Source organism: Oenanthe melanoleuca, chromosome 8 (assembly GCF_029582105.1).
Source record: "Oenanthe melanoleuca isolate GR-GAL-2019-014 chromosome 8, OMel1.0, whole genome shotgun sequence".
Lineage (NCBI taxonomy): Eukaryota > Metazoa > Chordata > Aves > Passeriformes > Muscicapidae > Oenanthe > Oenanthe melanoleuca.
In genome coordinates, this window is record NC_079342.1 from 8,934,719 (window position 1) to 8,951,988 (window position 17,270).

At 38.1% G+C, this 17,270-nt stretch overlaps 3 protein-coding genes across 4 annotated transcripts in view; 2 read left to right on the plus strand and 1 right to left on the minus strand.

Moving 5' to 3' along the window:
- LRRC39 (leucine rich repeat containing 39) lies at positions 1-10,860 on the plus strand. The gene is made up of 9 exons (XM_056497780.1): positions 1-1,141; positions 3,105-3,291; positions 4,088-4,193; positions 5,515-5,671; positions 6,238-6,374; positions 7,781-7,926; positions 8,287-8,439; positions 9,457-9,596; positions 10,591-10,860. The coding sequence occupies exons 2-9, from the start codon at positions 3,167-3,169 to the stop codon at positions 10,644-10,646; spliced, it is 1,020 nt and encodes a 339-aa protein (XP_056353755.1). The 5' UTR covers positions 1-1,141; positions 3,105-3,166; the 3' UTR covers positions 10,647-10,860.
- TRMT13 (tRNA methyltransferase 13 homolog) lies at positions 9,592-16,608 on the minus strand. Of its 2 annotated transcripts, none has more exons than XM_056497771.1 (11): positions 16,389-16,607; positions 16,039-16,085; positions 15,894-15,960; positions 15,019-15,081; positions 14,834-14,903; positions 14,293-14,399; positions 13,828-13,995; positions 13,483-13,555; positions 12,704-12,778; positions 11,433-11,847; positions 9,592-11,121 (listed from the first exon to the last, which is right to left on the minus strand). In XM_056497771.1, exons 1-11 carry the CDS (start codon positions 16,590-16,592, stop codon positions 10,926-10,928), a joined length of 1,485 nt encoding a protein of 494 aa, XP_056353746.1. In that variant the 5' UTR covers positions 16,593-16,607; the 3' UTR covers positions 9,592-10,925. The 2 variants fall into 2 exon arrangements, with proteins under 2 accessions (XP_056353746.1, XP_056353747.1); XM_056497772.1 differs by lacking the exon at positions 9,592-11,121 and having other exon boundaries at positions 11,492-11,578; positions 11,728-11,847; positions 16,389-16,608.
- The window catches only part of SASS6 (SAS-6 centriolar assembly protein), an 11,883-nt gene continuing 11,155 nt past the window's right edge, over positions 16,543-17,270 (plus strand). The window contains exon 1 of the mRNA XM_056497769.1: positions 16,543-16,643. Within this exon, the coding sequence (XP_056353744.1) occupies positions 16,543-16,643 (101 nt within the window). The remainder of the gene's footprint in view (positions 16,644-17,270) is intronic.

The following is a 17,270-nucleotide window of genomic DNA, read 5'->3' on the forward strand; positions in this document are numbered from 1 at the left end:
AACTCAGCCTAATGTCTGCCTTCCTACAAGTATATTGTTGTGGTAAGGGCTTAGTGTAAAGGCTTAGGATATTTTTTAGTCTGATGACTATTGAGGAAATAGAAGTGTATGAAAGAAAGCAATAAAATTACTTAGAAATACTTAAGACAGAATAATTTTGCTTACAAGGAGAAGATTTGAAAACTGAAGTACTTAGTGTCTTTATAAGTAGGTATTTGTATTGATGTATTTAGTTGGTTGTGGACTGATGAGGGTTGGGGTTTTTTATGAATTTATGTGGCTGAGTTATAACCCAATTAATAATACTTAAATTTCATCGTCACATTTTATACTCCGGTGCAATTGGTTAGAGCTATCCACTTTTATGGCTTCTACCTCAAATAGTGACCTGTGATTATTGTTGTCTCTCTCTTCCCATTTGATTGAAGGAAAAGATTCTGACAGACTTGTTCTGCTTTTATCTTCTCCAAGGGCTATTTGAAGAAATAAAATGTTAAATATGTTTCATGATTGGAACCATGAAAAGGGGTGAGTAATACCCCTCTGCAGATCCTGGTAAAGATTACTTTTCTGTCCGGACTTTGATAATTTGCAGTAAAATTCTTCAGCAAGAGAATTCTTTAGCATGGGCAAAAGTAATGAGTAAAATACTTAGTGATGTAATACCTTTTCTAGTCTGTTTAGTCAATGTTGCTGTTTAATAGCACTTTGAAGCTCAGTTACCTTGCAGAGAAACACTGCTAAAAAAAGCAGTAATTTTTAATTCAATACTGGCCTTTTAAATTTCTAATTGTCATTTTTAATTCAAAACAAACTTATTGTGTAGCATAACAAGTATTTCTTTGTTCTTCTTGTTCACAATTTCTGTTAATGGGAGTGCAGTTTAGGGGAGCCCAGTCATACTTAGTAAACTGGGGAGACTTTAACAGTGGTAAATGCTTGGGGGGGTTGCAAAAGTGCCTCATGTGATGCCTTCTATTCTCAGCATAGGTTAAAATTAGAACTAGACTGACATTGCATTGGAGTCTGAGTGAGAGTTTTAAATGGCTTTGGTAATGCAGACAAGGTTCATAATTTATCTCCGCTCTCGTCCAGAAGGCAATGAGTCACAGAAAATCCTTGAAAACACCAAATAATTGAGGTAAGTTTTGTTAAACTCTTGCTGACACTTGAAGATGAAGTTGTTGGGAGATCTGATTACTTGGAAGTGAACTTGCAGTTGTTTTACAGCCACGCTTGGGAATTCACCTCTGAATTGTTGGCTGTGTTGGCAAGAATTATTATGGTTTTTATTTTCTTGATGAATAATAAGATCTAAGAACAAGACCTTTTTGATGGAATCCTGTTAATCCATATAATGAAACCATCCTGAAAATAGTCATATACTTAGGTCCTTTGATATTTCATGGTTCTAAGGCAGTACTTGTTGAATAATATGCAAAAGAGAGGAGCCCAGAGTAAGCTTTACTAGAAATAAGTATTGGTTTGAATGTATAGTATGATACTGGGTTTGGTAGTACAACTATTAACAAATGTCTCTTTTCTGCACAATTTTCATAAAAAAATTTCAAGTTTTCTACCTCAAAGGGCTTGTAGTTCAAAAAATATCTGTAAACAAGAAGATACAATAGATTAGTTAATCACTTGATCTCAACAGAAATTTGATCTTGAAAAAATCAGGCAATTTGAATTATAACCACTGACTGGAGCTAAAACCTCATGCATACATAGCATTATGTTGCATATTGGGATGGAGATTGGGAAGGATAGTTACTCTGATGACCACTGAAAAAGAAGCTAATCCTTCAAACTCAAATGTGATCACATTTATGTGGGAGAGGGAAAAAGTACACAGTCCTCTCTTTACAGGAAAAAATCCAATCCTTCTGTAGGAACCCAAAGACCAGACTACACTGCCACGCTGAGCTTGCCATTTGTGTCACTTGTCAAATCCTGCCACTGTTCATTGACAGAGAACACATAAGAATCATGATATATTAGACCAGATTCTTCTTTATTCAAGCTTTATAATTTGATTTTGTGCTGTCTTTAAAACGGCAGACTATCCTGATGTTTTACATTTTATTTGCCTCCACATTCTAACTTTATTTCAATATAAGCAGACTTTACAAATAAGTATGTTAGGAAAAGACATAGCAAACATAAAATAGAATGTTTGACAGTTTGAACACAAAAATGGCCACTAAGCAACTGTGGCTTATCCAGGCCACACAAAATTATAACAGAAAAAATGTGAAAGAAAAGATTGGTACTAAAAGACCTGCAATAATTATTGTAGGGAAATATACGTATGAAAAAACATGAAATTCCTCTTTTGTTGTTACCTACCTGCTTCTTTGGAAGAAAGCAATCCTTATTTTTTTTTTTTTTAGTCTGAAGCATATATAGGATATTTTTCTTACTTGCCACTACAAGTATCAGTAAAAAGTTAGAAAGGGAGCATTCAGATCATCAGTGTTCAGGGTACACTGCTGCTGGCATGAAGTTTTGCCTGGCAACCTTATCTCAATATCAGTATCTTGGCTCCAGAAATGGCAATAAGAATGATTTTTAGAGGGATGCACTAAATAGTATGAGTGAGTATCCTATTTTCCTGCTCTTCAAAACAGTATGTATTAATTATCTCACTAAGGGATAGGTAATTTCAAAATTTTAAACTGAATTTAATTTTAAATGTGAATTCTGACACTCAGGAGGGATACACAAACATTCAAAGAGAAATCAGAAGAATTTAAATACTTTTTCCCAAAGGTAATGCATTGCCAAGTATAAAATACATCGTAATGAGTTAAACTATGAAGAAAATGAATGCATGTAAAATATACTAATTAATCTCTGGAAACACTTCAGTTTTTGTAAAGTGCAAAACTCCTTTATTGAATAAGAATGCAGAGACTGCAAAAATACCATTTCTTATTATAATAACATTTAACTAGGTGCAATTATCTATTTTTATAAAGAGAAAGCAGACGATAAAATCCTGTCAGTTCTTTATATTAACTAATTTGCTTACATTATGAAGTGGGTATTGCAGTATTTTAGTTTTCACATCACTGTCCCCCTCTGGTAACCCATATCTGAAGTTGTGCCTTGAGCCTGAAATTCAGTCAGATTCCTGCAAGCAAATCTGAACATGTAAAGGATCATGGCTGAAACTGCAGTTTGCCTGGGAACATTCACTGCTGTGAAGACACTCTGGGAAGTGAGAATACACAAGATAAATGAAGAATTACAGAGAGAAAAGGAATTCAGGCAGAGGTCTGCAGGAAGGTAGGTAAATTGTAGCTCTTGAAGTATGTGAAAAGCTAGAGCATATGTTACATTCAAAAGACTGTGATTAGTTTCTTCACACTCACACAGATTCTAATCTATCTAGTGTCTGTGATAAAAATATTAGTATATAGACTAAATCCCCTGAACTCAGATACTAAAATCCTCTGCTCTGTAAATATTCTAACCAGTGAAGATTTGTTATGCTTTCTTCTCCACTGAGGTATTTCTTGGTCTGGCCAGCAATTTTATGAAATTTTAAGAAATTTAGGATTCTGTTTTTGGTACTCCTAATTTATCAGATATGTTTGAAACGAAACAAAAAATTCAAAAGTTACTCATGGAGAATACAAGCAGAAAGAAAGAATTGCCTTGTCAGAATTCTTGTTTAGGTCCCTTTTGGAAATCAAGCTAAAATAAGTTGATTGATCTATTTTCTTGCACTTATATATTATTGTATGGAAGGCTCTCATTTTAGGTGACTGCTTCAAAATGTGCTTTGGAACTTAATTCCACATGATGTTATATTCTGTGGCCCTGCTGTAACATGTTGAAAGTGAATTATGTCCTCCTTCTGAATGTAAATTTGAAAAACTGTAAAATAGAATTCCTATAAATTATCTCAGCTGAACATTAAGGGCTTGTCTTCTCTCCAACTGATAGTATATTAACATCCAGATATAAGTAATGTTATTTGACAATAAGGGAATTGTCTCTTTTTTCAGAAAATAGATAGGATAGTAATTATTGGCTGTATTCATTGTGGCACCACTTGCAGATCTTCTTTCCCTTGTAGGCTACTGCTTGTGTGGGAGGAGAGAGCTGCTTTAGCAAAGCTCAAAGAAAAAGTTATTAATGAAGGTGGAAGAGCAATTTTAAGGATAGAGGAAGAAGAATGGAAGGTAGTGTTGATAGGAATAAATGCTTGTGTTGAATGCAACATGTGACTGATGCAATAGAAAACTACAACTTTACACTTACAGTGGTACTATTTAAAGTACATGTGTTTTGTATATGTGTTTTGCCAACAGTGAATTGGGACACACCATTGTCTGAAGCAAGCTGGGTGTTTTTTAGTCCTGAATATTAATAATTACTTTGCAAAAACAATGCCCAAAAGACTTTTCTGCATTAGAAATTATTTACACTGCAAAGTATGATTTTCATTATGTAAATTCTCATATAACATTCACACACCAGAACTACTGAAATATCAAGGTGAAAACCCTCTGTGTTTGGGTGCATGAAGGTATTTCTTGTTTGTTGTCTCTTTCTAAGAGTGAAAATGAGCCAGTAGATTCCCAGAACACTATTTTTGTTGTTTCTCATGCACAGGACTAATCTGCTCTTAATGCTGGCAGAGTGAAGGCCAGCAGTGTCCTGAGCCATGCATAAATGCACAGACCAGCTCCTAGAAAGTGAGTTTTAGTGTTGAGGCCAGTCAGAACATGACAACCAGACCCAGCCATACTGCAGTGGTCTGCCAGTGGTCAGTGTCCTTGTTCAAAACTCTTTGCACATAGACGTAGTTCTCTCAGCTGCTCACTGTTTTTATTGACAGAATAGGAAATAGAATTTAGAACTCCCTTTATGTGCAAAAATCTATTTAAAGCAGTTTCATCTTCAGTTATACTGATTTTTTTTTTTTTTTTTTTTTTTTAAAGAAAGAAAGAAAAACAAGCCTGAAACTTGTCAGTGACAGTAGTGCAGGTGTCTAAATCCTGGGAGCCAAAAGTGGGCAGGTTAAATTTGTGATCAGAATGACAACCCACACTGTGTTCACTTTAGAATCATGGAATATGCTGAGTTCATTGAGGTGAACTCCTGGCCCTGCACAGCCCATCCCCAAGAGTCATACCCTGTGCATGAGAGCATTGTTCAAGCACTTCTTGAATTCTGTCAGGCTTGGTGCTGTGACCACAGCCCTGGGGAGCTGTTCCAGTGCCCAAACACCCTCTGGAGGAAGAACTTTTGATATATTGATATACCTTTAAACCTTTATAAAACATAAACCTTTTTGTAATATGTATGATATTAAAATGGTATCAGTTATGCTTGCTATTTCTAGCATATTTTAGGAAACAGATATCAGGGTTAATTTTGTAACCTACATGTTACAGTATAGCTTAAGGACAAGGACAGACTGTTAGTATTTCAAATAAAACTTCTGCCTTAGCCTGTATTCTAAGCTGAATTTCTTCTGGTTTGTATTTCTTGTTGTAGACATTACCTTCATGCTTATTGAAACTAATCCATCTCCAGGAATGGCAGCTTCACAGAACTAGTTTGCAGAAAATTCCTCAGTTTATTGGAAGATTTCATAGCCTTGTTGTTCTGGATCTGTCCCGGAACTCAATTGAAAGTGTACCTAAAGAAATTGGTGAGCTGTGCTTTCTTTTATTTTAAGCTGCTTTTCTAAGAAAATTGGTCTCACACAAACATATCATTTTTGTGCCCTTTGCCTGTCTAATAATCCTATTGGGTAGTAAGAAAACAGATTATTTAAATCTGACAGTGAGATAGAGATCTCCAAACCATAGATTCCCTATAAACTAAAAATGGGGCTGGATGGAAGAGACACATGTCCTTGAAAACTCCCCATGACAAGAAAAGGACCTGTTGGCATAGCAGGGACTAGACATCAGAATGCAGCTAGCAAAGTGACACTGAAAAACAGACTTCATGTTCTGAGTCCATGGCAGGAATAGAATAGCCTAGTTGAAATTTTTTTGTTTTGGGCTTTTCCTTGAAGCATTCAACTAGATTGCAGTCCTGTACTAAGGAGACCTGAAGTGCTATTTGCAGTTTGGTGATTTTTGGTTGTTGTTTGTTTTGTTTTGTTAGAACGCAGAGTATTTTTATAACAGTAAAAGTATAAGACAACACAATTAATACTGTGCTTCAAATAGAATAAACATGAACATTTCTCATTTGTGCTCTTTGCAGGCCAGCTGACCAGCCTCCAGGAGCTGCTTCTCAGTTACAATAGAATAAAATCTGTTCCTAAGGAGATAAGTAACTGCATTAGTCTGGAAAGATTGGAACTGGCTGTCAACAGAAGTATCTGTGATCTTCCTCCTCAGGTTTTGACAGACTGTTTAATTTTGTTTAATGCATATTTTGAATTTATCCAAAGCCAATTATCATTATGCATTGCATTTCTGTTTTCAGATTTGCTGGGATACTGTGATTTTACAGTACTCCACAGAAACACTGATGTGAACAACCTTTTATGACTGGTCAAGCTGAAGCCACATGAGAAGCACACACATACCCCTGAGTAGCTGAAGGAGCCAGTCTTTATTTTGGCCAGATAAATGACTTGGCAATGCGTATAGGGCAGAGTCACACTCCATATCAATTTGTTTAGGCTGGATATTGTCACTGATTTACCCATCTGATGCCTTGGCACAGAGAAGTTCTCTTTTATGGTGAGAGTACAGATTCATACCATATGCCAGGCCACAGCTGTAAGCATCTTTACCAGAACAGCTAGATCTGAAAAGGGGTTGTGTGATTCATACAACTGCCTGTACAGAGTTGAATGATTGTTGTTCTCAAATGTTGAAAATAATTATGAGAGAGTGAAAACAACTTCTCCTCTACTATTGGACTTTAATTTGAACTGAAATATAAGAGGCTAAGTAAGTCTCTTAGAGATGTCAAGTATGTAACCATATTTACTTGTTTTTATTTTTAAAAACCAGTCATGGCAATAGTTGACAGCAATCAGTGCCTTGCAAAATTGAGCAAGTTCAAACAGCAATAGCCAACATAGAATGTTCAAATGGAAATACACACTATTAACCAAAATCCAAAATTTACAAAGTCTATGTGGCTACAGGTTGCAGGGTGTAATGATCCTTAGTTCTGTCCTAGGAGGCTGCAGTGATGTGAACACTGGGAAGCTTTGCTTATGTACACTTGAGTGGCATTCAGTGTTTACACAATTGTACCAGATCTGCTATAAAACATCTTTGTATCACTTGAACATTGCAAAAGCTCCTGAAGGCATGATTTACCTAAAGATTTAAGTGCTGTGATACTATGTTGCATTTTCAGAATGAGAAGACTTCAGAGCATGGAAGGTGTCATGGCTCACTCTAAAATACAGTCCATGCAATTTGATACATAAAAATCTAAATATTTGACTAACAATAAATGATATATTGCATGGCGTATAAATTCTAATGACAGTGCTGTCTTTGACATTCTTTTTCTTGATGCTTGGGGCATATCTGCAGTGTAGTGAGCAGTTATGGCACTCACTCCTGGATGGGAGGCAAAGTTCTGCTGCTTTATCAGTTTCCAACCTAGCTACCTTCCAGGCAAAACTGCTATCATCAGGTACTATCAGCTATTGGAACTCAAAACCATTCTGTCTTTACTGGCTCCAAAATGTGTTGTAATGTTTCTCAACATTACTAGAGCACTGCTGTACTGCTGCAGTAGCTACACAAAGTTGCATTAAATCTCCCCTTCTTTTCAGCTCAGTGATTTGAAGAAGCTGTCACACATAGATTTGTGCATGAATCAGTTTACTGCCATTCCTCCAGCTCTCCTCAACATGCCAAACCTAGAATGGTTAGATATGGGGGGAAACAAACTCCAGGAGCTTCCTGATACAATTGACAGGTAAATACAGCACAAGGCTCATCTTAGTCTCAATTCCACTGTAATGAAATTCTAATTAATAAATACTACTTCAAAAGATAACTGTTATGTTAACCTCACTCCAAAGTCGAGGTTTTATCAGCCCTAATGTGATGTTTTGAATAAGATGGAATAATCCATTCAATTAACAATAAATTCAGTATCAACCATAAGGTTAAATATTTATTGTCCATCACATTTTTGAACAGAGATTAGGTGATTATCTTGGCTATGGGGTTTTCTTTGAGACTTGTTGCATTATGAGTCCTTTATGTGGCTGAAAAATTAATTTTGTGGTAATGACTGAGAAGATTATTTGTTGGACAACTACCTATTTTTCAGAATGGAAAACCTCCACACTTTATGGCTCCAAAGGAATGAAATAAACTCTTTGCCAGAAGCCATTGGTAATATGAAAAATCTTAGTACTCTTGTTCTAAGCAACAATAAACTTAAGGATATTCCAGCTTGTATGAAGAACTTGACAAATCTGAGGTAAGAAAAAACACCAGAAATAGAAATTAAAATATTTGAAAATACTTTTTAAAACCCTCCTTGAGTTGTAGATCACAGAGTGATACTAAGGGAGAGGAAAAGGCATTACCACAGTTGTACAGATGGATACAATAAGCCAGCATAATTACACAGATTCACAACAATTAAAGATCTGGTGAAGAAAGCTGTGTGTAATGAAACTTGAAGTAAATTATGATAGCTACAGTCTCACATGAAAAGTAGACTATAATACACTTTCTCATTTCATAGCCCTTCCCCTATAATTGCCTCTCCAAAGGCAAGAGCTTGCAGAAAAATGTGGCAGACATTGAAATGATAAAAAGTAGAACTTTGCCATTGAGAATTCAAGCATTCAGAATTAAACAAAATGTATTAGGTTTGAGGACATGAGACTGTCATGTACTTGATATGAAAAATAAAAAAATAATGTAAATTCTTAATTGGTAGAATTTGAACTATTCCTTTCTATACCATGACAGAAATTTTCCTGCTATTAGCATTTTCATTTGGATTACTGGATGCTGGCTGTTTTAGAGAAAGAACACTAGTCTGCATAAACCATGTCTAACCCAGGAAGGCAATTCCTGTTCTCAGCTCTTTTGGAAGAACCTCCTTAACTAAATATATACAAGCATAGGCCCAAGGATGGAACAAGAATAGAGAAAGGACTACCTCCTGCCTTGCAAAGCTGGGAGGAGCCACTTGTACTGTTTTCATCAACTCACCTATTTGTGAAAGCTCAATGCATCTGACAGTGGGTCAGAAACTGAAGACAAAATTATGAGGACCAAAATGTTTTTTCCCACCACTATCAGTTACTGTTATAAAGTATCTTCTTAGCTTGATAATACTACTGATAGAGTGGTGAATTTAGCCTAAGAACTTAATTTTCTTTTGCTTAAAATAGTGTTTGAGAAATATTAATTCTGTTTCAAAAGAATTATTTTCTCTGGACAAAACTTACTGCAAGAATAACCTTTTCTGGTGAATTCCTAGATTTGTCAACTTCAGAGACAACCCACTGGAGCTAGAGGTAACACTCCCTCCATGTGAGAACACAGAGGAGGAGGAGCAACAGGAAATGTTTGGCATTGACTTCATGCACATGTATATCCAGGAGTCACTCAAGAAAACAGGCATGGTTTTTTTATTAATTCTGATCTCTCCACAATACAGTGAGGAAGAGAGGGATAAACTGGATAAATAAATCTAGGATATGTATAGAAATGAAACATGAATAACCATCTTGATAAACGAGTAACATTTTCCAAAAGAAATCTGTAAACAGGCTTTTACTGAGGGCAGGGGTACTTTTAACAAGAGTTGTCACAGGAGGTCTCCAAAAAACAGCATAGATTCTGGTAGGAGCATACTAGAACCATGGAGCACTGTAATAAATGTGTCTGAGTTACCTGCACGTGGATAAAGAGAAGCTGATGACTGTCTTTGGTATCTGTAATTTAATCAGTTTACATAGTGAAGGTCTTCTAGCATCCCTTAATTCATGAAGCTCAACTTTTCCTATTTTTGAATGTTATCCAGATGGTACTTCCAGACGAAGATTAAGGGAGAAATGTCTATGTTCCCAACATACATCTTTTACCAATGAACTATCAACAGCTGATAAACAGATGTTCCTCAAAATCTGCTTTCCCTGACACAGTCACTTAAACACAACACCCCCAGTTTCATCCCATTTCTGAAACATGCTGTTCATTGTAACAGTTTTACTGTTGCAGTAAGAGACCCAAATAAGCACTTTTGAACAGATGTTCAGTTGGCAGCTGTTACTTGCAGAATGTACTTCACTGCAGATATAAAATGTTCTCTCTGATCTCCATTCTGTGTTTTGTGAAGGCTTAAAACATGAATGTAATGCTCTTGATTTGGAACACTAAGTCAGGTTTTTTCTTATTAATATTTCATGAATGAATAATCAAATTAGCAAAAATACATCAAGATGACACTTTAGACACAAGGTTTCTTTCTGAATAGATTCTTTAGCAGCACAGGCTGATGAAAGAACTTAGGCCTATTTAAATATTTTAAGAAGAAGTACAAAGCTATTCTAAACTTCAAAGTGAAAATAAAGTATATAAGCTTCTCTTATTTTAACCTATTGTCTTTCAGGAAATGTGGAAAGTTGTACTTCTGATTCTCCTCCTATCATAGATCCTAGTGAATAAAGAATGCAACTGAATGGAAGAAAATATCAAGCTCACTTCTTCACAGCAAAGAAGCCACAACAGGTTTTAAATATTCTTAGGGATTTTATTTTTTCACTGATGAGAACTGGTTTGCATATTTGTAGTTCCCAGAAACTGGAAAATATAAGACCTTTTCTTGGGTACAGGAAAGACGATAAAAGGGGGTTTTTTTGTAAGAAATGAATTAGTTTTTTTTAAAAAACCCAGATGAGTTTTCTAGGGCTTTTTTCCCCTTACCAATTCCAAATCTATCTCCTGTCATATGTTTGGCTCTGATATCAAAGAAGGGTTTGGGACAGCTGTCAACAGGACATTCTCCAAGGACACAGCAGACTCTGTATAATACTGCAGTGCAGCCTTGTATCCCTGTTGCTGTAAATACTCAATCCGTCCGTGATCAATCAGCCGTTTGCAGAGGCAACCAATCTCCTTCCGTTCCTCAACACTCAGTATCCTAGTGCCAGAGAAAGGAGGGAAGGAATGAACAGCTGTCAGAAAACAGCTTTGGTAATTATCATTAGTGTTAAGCTTAGAAAAAATACTGAAATAAATTTAAATTCATTTCACTCAGGCAAGCATAACTGTTGAAATATTTTGAAATGTATGTCCATGCAAATTGTATTTTTAAAGTAAAATATTTCTATAAATTTAGTAATTAAATGTTTCTGCAAAATGAATCCTTTTGAGGACCCAAATCAATTTACTGTGCCACTATACGTAGTTTTTCTGCTGGAGTCCATTTGCTAGGAAAAAAAATATACATACCCTTGTAAAGTATCAGAGCCACTCTCTGTCCTGCTGAGTGTTTGCTCATGTTCCTCTGTGTAGTTAGTTTGATCTTCACTGTCTTCACTTGGAGAAGCTTTGCTTGTGGTTTCTCGCATGCCACAAGTGGCCCAACTACTCATTCTCTGAAAATAATGGAATTCTACTGGTCCCAGTCCTACTGATTTAAAGAACTCTCTGCCTACATAATGTGTCCAGTCACACTTATGATGGCAACACAGAGCAATAACAATTCCAGCTACAGGCTTATGGTCTTCTGTGGTGCTTTCATTACCAGCAGATTTGTGAGGAGCCACCTCTGTCTGAGCAGCCCTGCAGCGTTTTGGTGCAGGCTCTCCATCTTCCCCATCACAGCAAGTGGTGTAACTTTCAACCAAGCATCTCAATGCAAGATCTAGGAATGAACAAATACATCCCCCCAACAAAAATATCCATAAACACCATGGCAGTATTTATACAGTCTCTGTCATGGTTCGAAATGTGCTTCCCATAAAGAAAAATAAAATTACGCATCACAAACTAAGCCAAAAAGCAAGTTCAATGGTAACTAAAAATTACAAACATGCTTTGAAAACGTGAAAACCCTAATGTGGTTTCTCTGGAGCTTCTAAGGGCTTATCCTCTGAAATATTTGTTCTGCAAAAGTGAACTTAATATAGTTTTGTTAACAAATTGATATACTGAAGGAGAATCTCCTCCCTGTAAAACACACAAGTATTTCCTCTAAAAGTTTGTTATCTAGGACACAATCTATTTAACATGCACATGTACTTAAATGCTTAACTATATCATCTTTGTCATGCTACCTATAAAGTTGACATACTGGAGATGTCTTTCTCTACATAGTAGCCATATAACCTTAGAAAAACTGTATTAGTTTAAAGTTATCAAGACAGAAACACAATCTTATTTGTGTTTGGGGCCAATAAAAATTTAGAAAGAAAAATTCTTCACAGAAGAGCTGTAAAAAATACTCTCAAAACCATGACCCATGCCACCACACATTATTCTCCGTTCTAATCCACTAAAGCCAAGAGAGGCTTCACTTCTGCCTAAAGTACCCTTATATCTACTATATCCCTTTACTATTCCACTGGAGTCAAGAGATATTTAGAATATAATTACTGTGTTCACCAAAAAAGGGTTAGAGGGCAAGAACAGCTTAAAAAGACAATTTGGAAGATCAGTCTATTCAGAGTGTAAGGTTTAGTACACTGACTTTCTGCAGTTCACACATGTGTAATTCATACCTGTCGCAGCTCCACACAAATGCTTCCCAATTCCTACCACTGGTAGTCTTTTCTTCTCCAAAATAGGTACCTTATCTGGTGGGGAAAAAAACAAAACTCAACAAAACCCCCATCCAATCCACAACTACCCCTTCACTTCTATGTTTTTTCTGAATAATGTAATTTCAGCATGCTTAGAAATAAATGTTTGCCACTAATAAAAACACACTAATTGGCACATTCAGTTACAAGCTATTCAAAGGAAGGAGTCTTTTATGAAGACGAATTCAAAGAATAGGATGCTGTGGCTGGGAAACACATTTAACCATTTCAGCCTTTCTGTACTGCCTATGAAAGGCAAATATGACATTAATGCATCTCTTGCTGGCAGGTGCTCCCACAAATTCTGTAGCATTCATGGTGCATCACTTGCTTAATTCTTAATTAAACACATAAAACAAACAATGTAAACATGTTTAATTCTGCAAGTCCTAAAAAACCTTCAAAATGTATTTGTTTTGGTACTTTTCACCTATAATGATGTCCTGTGAGTACATAAAAAATAGAAAACTTTCAAGCTCCATTTAATATGTATGTATATGTGTATCTATGTATATTCACACAAATATGTTTGTATATATGTGTATACACACAGCATCAACATGTCCAAGCAACCACTGAGAATAATCTTCAGAACTATGTACATTTAAGCATGTTATACACAAACTGACTGGATCCCCAATTCAAAATTTAAAAATAAGCCTCTATTTCAGAATGACACAGGCCAAGAAGGAACTTACTTAAACATAAGTGCTGAATGTCTACTTGAAGCCTTTCAAATATAGAATCTCTCCTTTTGTGTTTTCCATCCACCTGTTTAAACAGAACAAGAGATTACATAGGGCTAGCCACTAATAATTATAATTTTGCTCCAGGTATTAATGTCAGACTTTTTTCTTGCAAGTCAATCTGTGAATTTCCAACATAAAACATCAGGATTTGTTTCTAATAAATTTTCTATTGATGAAGTATGGAATATATAACTTGTAAAATTTAAATTTATTAAGGATAAAAATTAAATACTAACAGCTTCAATGGCAATGATTTAAAAATTGTACTTTACTAATGTAACAATATCCTCTTACCTTGAATCTTGTGGTTGCCCTTTCCACAAGCAAAAACTGAACACTTTCAACATTCTCTAAGGCAATATCAACCCAATGAGACAGCTTTCCTCGCCCAGCTCCAAACTCAACAAAACACCTTCCTGGACCAAGTAAATGCAATTTTTCCATGTTACCTAAAATAGAAGCCTACAAACATCAAAAGATTAGTTTTGAACCAAGAAAATATATACCCTGTGTTTTGTAATGCCTTATAGAAAAATTATTCCTTCCCTGAACTGCAGAAGACTTTTTAAAGCCTTCCTTTCAGTGAGGGATTAGGGAAAAGATGATGTGTGTACAGAGGAAAGGGATTATATCTTCTGTTTTACTATATCAGATTCCCTCTGCAGGAAGCAACTGGCATTATGCACCCAGGCACTCAAATTATATCAGCACAATTCCATGTCCAAACCCCTCTATAGTTAATAGTAAATCAGACCAAACCTGCTGTTTCAGGTGTTTGAAAGCAGATTCCCCATTCTTTGGGTCATTTAAGGCTTCTTGTAAAGCCTGGTGGGACAGTATTTGTTCCTTGAGATGAAGTTCCAGGCCTGGAGGCAAATGCAAAACTTTTAGGTATAGCTTTTGAGTTTCCAAGGGTTCTTAGTTTGGAACACACATTACAACTATGACATGAGCTCAGTTTGTAGCACTAACAAAACAGTCTGCTGGGAGCATAAATCTATCATTATATGTTTATAATATTGTTATCTGTTATCTGTTATTGTTATCTGTAGTGATACCTGAGTGAGAAAAAAAAAGAAAAAAAGGAAGGGAACACAGGATTGGAATTATCATTCTTTCAATCGAGTTTACTTTTTGGGCTAAAATTTAGCTATTGGAGGTCTGCCTGATAATTATTTCAGATGTGTTTTATGGCACCTATCTCATATTTTGAGAGCTACCTAAGAACAAAAATAACAATTAAATATTTAATCAATTCAATTCAAAACATCTTATTTTTAGTATTTAGTATTAAGCTCACCATTACTTGCTTTTTTCAACTTGATAATTAAGTTCTGCAGCTCTTCAATAGATAGCGAAGATAGAGGAACCTTTTTAAGGAAAGTGACACCAATAAATATGAGACTTTTGAAATTTTCTGTATCTTTGTAGTCATAAATTGCAACACGTAATGTAAGGACTGAACCTAAAACCAAACATACTCACTTGTTTTTCTGGTATTTCTGCTACATCTTTTAAACCAGCATTAATATCTTGAACAAAGTAGACCTTTAAAAGAAATAAAAGAAAGTAAATTTGGTTCAGTTATTTACCACAAAGCAAATAGCTAAATTCTTCACAGTTCTTATGGTAAGGTATATAGCAATAGGAATACACTGCAAAGTAAGATTTTCCAAGTAATTTTTCTTCCTATAGTCTGATCCTGAATCCCAGCCAGGATTCAGGATTCCCAACTTCTGACAGTTTTACAAGACTGAACATGTTCATAAGAGTTAAGCAGTCAGTGCTTACTAGACAGATTCCAGAGACCATTTGCAGGTTTCCCAAGGAATACTAAAGGTGCAGTTCTAATAAGGTGGAAAGGCAGGCCATAAAGAAGCCATCCTCTGCTTTCTCAGAAGAGCAGTTCAAACACGTCCTGTTGCTTCTCCAAGCAGCTGTCAGCCAAGTTTTCCATGGCTCACTGCCAGCCTGGCTGGAGTGGGCACTTGGCTGGAATACCCAGAGCCTCCCTGGAAGTTTTGCTTTCCCAGGACAACCTCGCACCCAGCCTCTGAAATGAATGGCATTGTGAGAGCCTGCTCCCTGGGTGTGGGTATGAGAAAAAGGAATTCTACATTCTTATTTGTAACCAAGAACTGAAAAATTGTAGCAAATTTCAATGAGAAGGGGCAGAGACTGGAGTGTGAGTTGCATTTCAGCAAGTGCTCACAGCGCTCCCATCCTGCCTGACAGCAGTGCATTGCTAGAACTGCTGCCCTGCAGCTCATAGCTGCTGTCAGCACAGAAAATTCTCTGCAGGACTCTAATGTTTAAGGTCTTAAATCCGAGGGGAAGTGCTGAAATTACAGTGCACTTACGGGCTTTGGCTTCTCTCTTGAGTTACATTTTTTTAAATGCTTCTGTAGTTGGTCTTCATATACAGTGCTAAAAGCCAAATGGAGAGAAAAGTAAGTATCATGTGAATACTAACAAAGAACGGGAAAAGCATTTACATATACTCACTGTTTTGGATCAAGAGGGCACGGAATTCTTTTTCTGTCATTTTGTTCCTAGTTAGAGAAGTTTCAGAAAACACTTCAGCATGCATTCAGTGTTGTGTTTTAAAGAATCTATTGAGGGGCATCAGTTTCATAAAACATCTATTCAGAATAGCTGAGTTAACTGGAACGGAGAAACTGAGACGAGAACCTAATACTTGACTGGATCCTAAAAGAACAAACCCCTAGTGCAAGGGCAGCGCTACTTGTGCAGAGGCGAGTGTCCGGCACATGAAGGCTCAAGGGAAGACACCCGTGCCACCAGAGCGGGGCCACCCTCCCGCCCGCCCTCCGCCCGGACAAGGGTCCCTGCACCTCCTCGTGCGCGTGCTCCCCGCAGAAGCGCCTCCCGGGCGCCGGGATCATCCTGCAGAAGCGCTTCTTCCTCAGCACGAAATGAGCGCAGCGCCCCGGCTCCGGCCCCGGCCCCGGCGCCGCCATCGCCGCTCCCGGCGGCCCCCGCGCCGCCATGCTGCGGCCCCTCCCCGCGGGCGGGAGCAAGATGGCGGCGGAGCGCATCTTCGACCGGGCTGTGTCGGTTCGAGTGCGGGGCTGCGGCTGCGAGGAGCGGTGAGTGCGGGCTGGCTGTGCGGGGGCGTTTCTGCGCCTCAGAGGGGCTGCGAGCCACAGGCTCTTTCCTCCTGCCTGCCCTGTGCTCTGAGCGCTGCTGCGCTTTGGGGTTGCTGCGGGCACCCTCCGTGTGAGGGAGGCACCGGCTCTGGTGAGGCACAGCCGGCGAGGGCCGGGCGGTCGCCGTGGGTGCCTCGCCGAGGGAGCGGAGCCGGCGGGGCCCCGGCAGCGGAGCGAACTCGCAGTGGCTCGGCGGAAGCGCCACTCTGCCCTGAGGAGCTGAGGCGGCCCGAGGGCCGGGCGGCTGCGGCCCCGCGGGTGTTTGGCGTCTCCTGGGCCGCAGCGTTGCCCGCGGGCCCTCCCGCCTCTCCTCGGCCTCTCCCCGCCGCACCCCCGGACCGCCGCTCCTCCTCAGGGACCGCGGGTTTGGGCCACCTGTATGAGGGTGCGCACGGCGGTGGTGTCTGGGGAAACCCAGACGTTCCGTATGTGAAGCGTCTTTTGAAAATATAATGAATTTTGGCACTATGGGTCCCGTCTGGATTAGACAGTGCGTGCCCGACTCACCTGCGTGAGGGGGTGCGGAAGGGCTGATGTCTGTGGTGTGCGTTGTGATATATGTGACTT

Coding starts and splice junctions, on each gene's coding strand:
- TRMT13 (XM_056497771.1), bottom strand. CDS start 16,592: ATGCGCTCCGCCGCCATCTTGCTCCCGCCCGCGGGGAGGGGCCGCAGC. Junction 13,996..14,292: donor TCAAACACCTGAAACAGCAG/GTTTGGTCTGAT, acceptor TGATGTTTGTAG/GCTTCTATTTTAGGTAACAT. Junction 11,848..12,703: donor TTTGTGTGGAGCTGCGACAG/GTATGAATTACA, acceptor GTTCATTCCTAG/ATCTTGCATTGAGATGCTTG.
- LRRC39 (XM_056497780.1), top strand. CDS start 3,167: ATGGCTGAAACTGCAGTTTGCCTGGGAACATTCACTGCTGTGAAGACA. Junction 5,672..6,237: donor AAGTGTACCTAAAGAAATTG/GTGAGCTGTGCT, acceptor TGCTCTTTGCAG/GCCAGCTGACCAGCCTCCAG. Junction 6,375..7,780: donor TCTGTGATCTTCCTCCTCAG/GTTTTGACAGAC, acceptor CCTTCTTTTCAG/CTCAGTGATTTGAAGAAGCT.